An 8,313-nucleotide genomic window follows, 5' to 3' on the forward strand; every position below is an offset into this window, starting at 1 on the left:
GTATGTTCCTTCAACATCTTAGTCGTGGACTCCTCCTGGACCGACTTGACTACGAGCCATCCCAAGTCTCCCTATGTGCAAAGCCTATCTTGGGAAGTGTCCATAAGTTGATTATGTGCCTCCCTAGTCGTGTGGGCTGTCTTCGTCCTAGGAAGGCCACGATATCACTCACTTTGTGTGAAGATTTACCCCTAGCAATTCGGCATGGATTGTGTTTTGTGGATCAAGGAGATATATGTGGACCTAAGTGATCATGGACTTTGTCTCCTTAGGACGTTGTCTCTGAGCCTCCACCATTACTTTTTTGCAGTCTAGTTTTAGTTTAATACTTGTAGTTGGCATGCTCCCTCAAGCGGGTAAGAATGTGGGTAAAAGTTGGCCCAATAGCATCCAACGATCTGAGGATCCTTACGACCAAAAAGAAATACAATGCTCCCACGAATAGGCTCGCAATACCTCACTATTTTATCCCTCGACAAAACTGGATATGCAACAAAATTGGCAGCACCAAATATCATCTACGAAGCACCGATACTTGGATACGTATCCGATATGCGATACGGGGATACTGCGATATGACAATTTTTCAAAAACGTAGATACGGGGATACATTTCATATATATGTAAATATTGAAAAAAATATGAAAATTAAATATTCCTCGTAGTATTAAATGGATGTGGATGTTCTCCTCCACATCCAACATAGATATTTCAACAATTAAACAATTAAAATTCATCCCTAGAAATCACACGATCAGTAGCTAGTGGTTGGGCTGCATTTCCTGTAGTCATTACCGTTGTACATGCTCTAGCTCGATCTCTCAATCGAAGATCTGTTTGATGGGGACGTAGTAAATCTAGTCATTGCTTATCTAAATGGAGAAAGGATGAATTTAGAGATCAAAATCAATGTTGGGTGGAGCCATGGATGAAGATGGCCAAAGGGGAATAGGAGATGGAGGAAGAAGACCCGTCGGTCACCGCCGTTCGATGGGGGTGGGGTGGAGTGGAAGGATCGGCGGTAGAATATGAGTGGACAGTGGCTGGCTCAAGTACCCCTTGAGTATCGCTCGAGTATCCCTTGGGTATCCCCCTTGTGTCCGTATTTTTTTATTTTTTTTATTAAAAAAATTAGCAGATACGTAGGGGATACGTATCGGGAAGTATCCGGGCAGTATCCCGTATCCGAGCAGTATCCGATACCGGTACGGCAGAAAAGCGAAGTATCCGCGCTTCATAGAATATCATCACAACTGGCTCATCAACACCACCATTACTGGATGTTGTATACAAGAAGATCACAATCAAAGAAACTGAATATTAAAGGGCACACAGAAGATCCAAACCTCATCATTACAAACAAAAATGACGCAACATAAGAAGGAGGTAAAGCCACCTTACAAATACTCCCATTAGGAGTGCAACATCAAACTAATTACGGTTTTGCTATGTCTCAGTCAACTGAGATTTTCTTAAGTCTAAGTCACATACAAAAAAGTGATTGAGTTGCACTTTTCTTCTAAAAAAGTGCAATTGCACTTTTCTGCTAGAAATGTGCAACTGGACCGAGTTGCACTTTTCTTTAAACTTCAATTGCACTTTTCTGAGGTGACTGAGATTTAAGAAAATCTCAGTCAATTGAGACATAGACACGCCCAACTAATTAACCTTGAATAGCATACCCTATCTAACACGATTTGTTTTTGTAGATGTCCCGCGAAAGTAAACTACAACAAGTGCAAGATTAATTTTTGGTACATTGAAATGATAGTGCGTCCTAAGGATTCACTTGTAATTTTGGATTATCTTAGAAAGTGAGGAGTATGTGCCAACACCAGCACAACAGAGACCCACGGCAATGATGAAAACACATAGTACTATCTGCAAGAGAAAACATGTATTGTCCATTAGAGGCTGTCTTCAAATATTTGAACTTTGAATCTACTGCAAAATTCTGCTAATATATCAGGAATATGAAAAATTAATAAATATAATTTGGTCAAACATTTGAATTTGGGGGAGAATGAAGGCTGTTGAGTTCCCAAAAGAGTACGCGTGTTATCTGACTGAAATAAAAACTGTGATTCAAAACAACCGTTTATTTGTCAGAAGATGGAAAATGTATGTGGATTTTAATTTCTCAATTAAGAATACTTGCATTTCAATCCTAAGTTATCATATATATACGCCACTTTTATTTCCTGCTTGTTGTTATGATATAAGAAATATATTCATGAATAGGAGTTCTTATACGATCTTGATAATTACTGCGCAATCTAAAAAAAAATTATACCTGAGACCAAGTCACTGTACTTCTTAGGATGGCCAAAAAGCATGCACATGGAAGAATATACGCCTAAAAATACCATATATTAGCCACATCAATACGCAGAGGTTATGCAGAGACCGAGGCTTTCCCCTTTTCGAAAAAAAATCAATACAAGGAGGAAGGACACTTAAAATTCAGAAGAAAAACTTACCACAAACATGGTGAGTAGAGACCCAACAAGGGACATCACAAGTCCTGTAAATGCTCAACAAAATTGATTAAACCCGAATTTTTTGTTGGTCTAATAAACTAATGTTAAAGAAAACTTACCAAAGAATGGAACAGATAGAGCAACAACAAGAGAAGATAACACCAGAGCTGATCTAAGCATAATTATGTTTGGGTACGTCTGTTGATTCAGAGGCAGAAGCTCTTCCAAACTCAGTGCAAGAGGAGTCATAGTAAGTGCATATTTAGTTATTGGATTTGTTACCTGAAATAAAATACAGAAGCATACATACACAGTCAACATGATGATATTTTGTTCCAGAAAAGAAAACCAGTATTCTTAGTAAGAAGCTGTAAAAGATGTTAGAGTGAGGAGCCGAACATGACTAAAAAAAGAGCCATAGCTTAACACAACACAACTGTAATCTATCAAGAAATGCACCATTTTTATCTTTCCTAATTTTGTTAAGAACAATTACCGTAGTCCAGACGGCAATCTTGGAAGACACAAGATTTGGGGGCAAGTTCAGAGTGAACTGAGACTCTGTGGATTCACCAAACATTATGTAACCCATAACCGCAGCACCGGCGAACAAAACCGTGGATAGTGAAATGCTGAAAAGATACATATACTTACCCTGAGATCATAGATCACCAAACAAACAAAAAAATAGGTTTAAATACAGTGGTTCTGGTGTGGTTACCAGGTGAAAAGAACAGCATTGAACTGGTTGCGTTTCTTCAGTGAAGAGTAGATGTTGGGGAACACCCCATGGCCTGAGTAGCAGTATCCATACAAGCCAATGGCAATGGGGATCCCAGGGAGATTCAGTGCCGTGCCTTCACCCTTGTTGACACCCACGTGGTCAACAAGCCCAGCCCAGAAGAGGCATGCAACAATCACGATCGACGCGATGACTCCCCCAGCTACAAAATTCAAAATCACAAGAAGAGATCATAAATGTAGTCAGCTGGTATAAAGGAGCAGCTGGTGAGTGAATTGATACCTGAAATGAAACTTAGACAACTGAGATCACGAAGCCAGGTTGTCGGCATGACAATAAGCGCAGTTAGGATTGCGAATAACACATGGGAGTCCAGGGTGAAAGCCCCTATGGTTAGGTGTGCATTAGGGAACAACTTCGATAGATTGTCACTCTCTAATATCAGATACTCAATGCAACATGCCTGCATGAAAAGATTAGGATCCCGTTATAGGATCTGTTAATATGCTTATGAATCAATCTCTATTTTTGTTTGCTTATGAACAAAAACAATGGTCAAGTTAAGCATTTGTGTTGCGAGAAATACTTTACTTCTAGAGAAAAAGTTTATTGTTATATGTTGATTAGAGTACAATCACTTTATCGTATGATGCACACCATTAGCAGAGCATGTAGTATGTCAAAGCATTGTTTCTTAAACATTATGCTGACATAGCAAGTCTCAGTAATTCAGATGGTTACAAAGAAGTACTTACATACAGTTCCATGTACAGGATTATCTGCATAGAAGATGGCAAAGAATAGAGTGACAATAGTTAGCACATAATTCTACACTATTACAACATACTGAAATGGAAACATTCAGATTTGGAAAAAATGTTACCGAGATGACGATGCGGCCAGGAGTACCGAAGGCGGCCTGTCCGATGTCCGGGTAGGTCTCGATGCCTTCTTTGCTGTCCAGGCAGCGCCGGAGGAGCACACCGGTGTACCACGCCAGCACGGCGAGCACGGCCAGTATCATCAGCCCAAGCCAGCCACCCTGCCTGACGGCATACGGTGTTGACAGAATCCCCACACCACATAACACATTCACTCCTGCAAATGACAGGCAATGTATCAAGATCCAGAAAATTCCAAATGGTACAGGTTAAAAGTTGAGATTTCCGACATAATCTATAACTTTCAGTTTAAGGATTCAAACTTCCAAGCTTAGTAACTCGAATATTCGCGCTTCTTAAAAGTGTTCCTTTAACTTTAAAATTCATATTTGAACCACATGTAAATTTCTATCTTTCAACTCAGAGATACTAAGATGTAACATTTTTCGCAAAAAAAAAAACTCAGTGATACTAAGATGTAACATTTTCCGTGCCAAAAACAAAAGATGGACAATGTTCAATAGCAATAAATGTTGGGAAAGGAAGTTTACACAATAGGGATGCCAACTTTCATCTTTGGTGCCACTTGCAGGTTGCAACATATATTGTGTCATCCAGTTTTAGTTTCTTAGCAAGGCAGTGCCTTATGAAACTACCCGTGATTGTCTTAGTCCTATAAGGGGGACGATCATGCCATGCTAATAGAAAGAAACAAGTCTCAAACAAGCAAATGTATCTAGACAGGGACATCTTGTCAAATAACGTCCTGACACTGACAGTGTTCTGTATATATATCCACAGGACCAGATAGATGCTCAACACCTGAGCTTTAAGCGCGTCATAACTAAATCGCATGTTTTGATTACGACAAGGTTCATGTTTCTGGAGACAGATCTTAGTTAATCAATATACCTGGGTACAATCATAGCCCAATTAACTATATTGCTCGTGATCATGTTCCTGTCTCACATGACGGTTCTGTACTGACCCATCAACCATGTGATGCATGTCTACATCACACGGAGATGACCAGAATCTGATGAGCTAATCAGAAATTTTAGTTGTTATATTAACACTATGCAGTAGCTGCTTAGTGGAGGTGGCACCGCACAAAATCTGTACACTGCACCTTGGTGTTAGGCTGTCAGCATGTGGGGTGTGTGCGCCCAGGTTCAGCAAACATGAAACATGGCATCTTTTTGTCATAGTATGTATCATGTCCAAGTGAGCATCCTAGGTTGCATTTGGATCTCTCAAGTTGACTGCTGTACCTGTACGACATATTTCGATATTAACATGACCATATCTGGTGATTGGAATTTGCAATTTCGCCAAATTTTTATATTTCAAACCAGTGATTGATTGATTTTTTTTTTCTTTATCGAAAAAAACTAGAGACAATGCAGCATCATTTCAGTTTCAAGAATTGCAAGTGCGATCGACCCCAATTACCGCCACACACACATACGTACCGTTCATGACTCCCTGGGTGTAGGAGCACTGACGGTAGGGTCCCACCTCATGGCCAACCCCGCCCAGCGGCTTCTGGTCCTCGGGGATCTTGAACAGAGACGACGCCTTCCTCGGAGGCGGCAGGTACTGATGAGAGCTCTTCCTGGCGTCCTCATGGTCATCGTTGACGGCAACGGCGGTCGGCAGGAGCGGCTTGACGATCTCCGGTACCGGCTTCCCACGGAACGAGCTCACCAGGAAGGAGCCGGAGAGCCTGCCGAGTGAGGGCGTGCCCAGGAACCCGCTCAGGCCGGGGGACTGCACGCTGCTGTATATGTCCATCGACTGCCTGTAGAAGGAGATCGACATTGCTGTCACTGATAGAACATCATTTTCATGGATTGAGGTGGAGCTAGCGATTATCGAAAACGGTACGATGAACGTTGGATCGATCTAGCACTAAGATTAATAGCAATTAGGTAGAATTTTGTGCGTCTGCTGAGTGTATATGGCATAGTTGTAATGTGACTGGAATGTTGTAGAAGCATATGCTTTGTTAATGAAGCTGGGGGTGTTCCCCTTTCATAAAAAAAGAAGTAGAATTTTGTGCAAATGGATCAACATATGATATATGATCGAGACAAGTCATGTTACTGATAACAAGATTATCGGAAGTATGCATGATAATCTCTTGATAGTTTGTTTGATAAAAAAATTCTAACTGATTTAATCTCCCGTTCTGGTTTTCACGCGTGTCTTCTCTCTGGAAAAAGCAAGTAAGGAGATGAGACCAACTGAGTTTGCCACATTGGCAAACAGGTCCACCTTGATCGAACTCACGAGCACGAGCACACAAATATCCGGTAGGAAAATTCTCCCCGGGGGTGGATTTCCGGTTACTGGAAAATCCCAACAGGTAACCACATGAATTTAAAATCTCATATTTAAAATTTTAAAGAGGCTTCTCATCAAAATTCAAAGATTTCAGGATCTTTTTTTGACCGGCAAGCCCATTTCCTGGGGGTGGTGGGTAACCAAAACAAACATGACATCTTTGAAATTCCAAAGAAATTATTGGCAATAATTCTTGTAAGAATCCTAAGAGAATATTGGTTCCATATTCCAAAGAAATTATATGCAATAATTCTTGTAAAATCCTAAGAGAATATTGGTTCGATGGATCATATCCGTATGCACAGTAGAGCCGCTAAACCCTTGCCGCACAAGCACTGTCCAAAAGTGTTTGCAAGTTGTGGACAATGACAGCATCCTGCAGCGAGCCACGTACCTGTAGCTCTGTGGCCACTGGTGGCTGCTGTAGGAGCTAGGATGGCCTGCAGCGGCCGGGCCTCGCGGGCTGCCGCATGACGAGGACCCGTCGGACTCCTCTTCGTCGCTGCCGTCCTGCCTCCCGGCCTCCACGGCGTCCTCGTCGTCGTCACTCTCCATGACGAAGCTTCGGTCAGACAACGATGAGTTCCTCATCGCCCTGCCCCCTTCTCTCAATGCAAATTTAATGGAGTAATCCGCAGAGAGGGAACAGCGGAGACGAGACGAGAGGAAGATAGTAAAGTGCGAGGAGGAGATGGAGCGAGCGGGCAGAACGTGCTTATATGCAACGGCGATCGATGTGGCTGCTTGGCACTGAACTGGGGAAAAAGTTTGCTAATTACTCCTACATAAACTTTATGGTCCTCATGTCAGTGTCACACTAACACTACATAGATAATGCAGCCAAGCAGCAGGGATTCATGGGGCAGAGGGCAGAGGAAACTGGAAATGGACGCATCGATGGGGACGAAACTGGAAGCTATGAAAGGCCGATGTACTCCCTCCGTTGAATAAAGGTTGTCTGATATTTATTAAAATTTAGATGTAGTAGATCCAAATTTTAATAAATCTCAAACAACCTCCATTAGACGGAGGAAGTACTTATCTTGCCAGAAGGGAAATGGAACTGGTTTTATCCAATTTTGACCGGTAATTATTTTGTAATTAGTATTTCTGAACTGCCTTATACTAAAGTGCTCATAGTCCACACAGTGATTCATATGTGTGCACAAAAGACAAAACACTCTTTTCTTTCTTCTTACTTTTATAAACATGATTCCATCGGTGCGAAATTTAACTTGAAGAACACATTTGACTGGACGGCGGATAGACTACAGCGTCGTGGTCTTCCACACCCTGCAGCTTGCCCTTTGTGCGACCAGGAGCCGGAGTCCATCCAGCACCTTCTGCTAGGTTGTGTGGTCACGCATGAGGTTTGGGCTTGGGCCTAAGCTCGGTGGAGGAAGATTGAATGGCTTCCTTCTGTTGACACCGACCTCCTCCAGTTGTGGTCCTCCTTGACCTGTCCTTCGGGATCTAGACGGGACCTTTGGACGACGGTTATCCTTGTCTTCTGGTGTATCTGGAGGCACCAGAACGATGTGGTGTTCAACGGCGCGGTGCCGGAGGCTCGAGCGATTAGGGGTAGGATCAAGGAGGAGTCCCTCAGTTGGCGTCTAGCTAGGTTGTTCCGCTCCGAGTCTTTCGGTTTTCCCGACCCCTTTCCTTTCTCGTGGAGGGATGGAGATTAGGCTTTGCTCGGGGAGCTGTCATCCTTGTTGACAGCACAAACGGTGTGGTGTGAGCCTTCTGGCTTTTTCTTCTATGTGATCAATACACCCCAGGGTGTATTCTCGAAAAAAAAAACACATTTCATGGCATAATATATATATGTGTACTATGAAACTGCCAAACTTCATACATAGCA

General features: G+C 42.3%; 1 protein-coding gene across 2 annotated transcripts; it reads right to left on the bottom strand.

Moving 5' to 3' along the window:
- Window positions 1-1,663: 1,663 nt before the first annotated feature.
- Window positions 1,664-7,317, bottom strand: LOC124675838 (amino acid transporter AVT1C-like). 2 transcript variants are annotated; one of them, XM_047211911.1, is made up of 11 exons: window positions 6,844-7,309; window positions 5,576-5,904; window positions 4,106-4,320; window positions 3,978-4,001; window positions 3,505-3,685; window positions 3,202-3,424; window positions 2,977-3,112; window positions 2,600-2,762; window positions 2,481-2,524; window positions 2,294-2,356; window positions 1,664-1,881 (listed from the first exon to the last, which is right to left on the bottom strand). In XM_047211911.1, exons 1-11 carry the CDS (start codon window positions 7,038-7,040, stop codon window positions 1,786-1,788), a joined length of 1,671 nt encoding a protein of 556 aa, XP_047067867.1. In that variant the 5' UTR covers window positions 7,041-7,309; the 3' UTR covers window positions 1,664-1,785. The 2 variants fall into 2 exon arrangements, with proteins under 2 accessions (XP_047067867.1, XP_047067868.1); XM_047211912.1 differs by lacking the exon at window positions 2,294-2,356 and having other exon boundaries at window positions 6,844-7,317.
- Window positions 7,318-8,313: the final 996 nt, after the last annotated feature.

The sequence above is a fragment of the Lolium rigidum genome, chromosome 7 (assembly GCF_022539505.1).
Source record: "Lolium rigidum isolate FL_2022 chromosome 7, APGP_CSIRO_Lrig_0.1, whole genome shotgun sequence".
NCBI lineage: Eukaryota > Viridiplantae > Streptophyta > Magnoliopsida > Poales > Poaceae > Lolium > Lolium rigidum.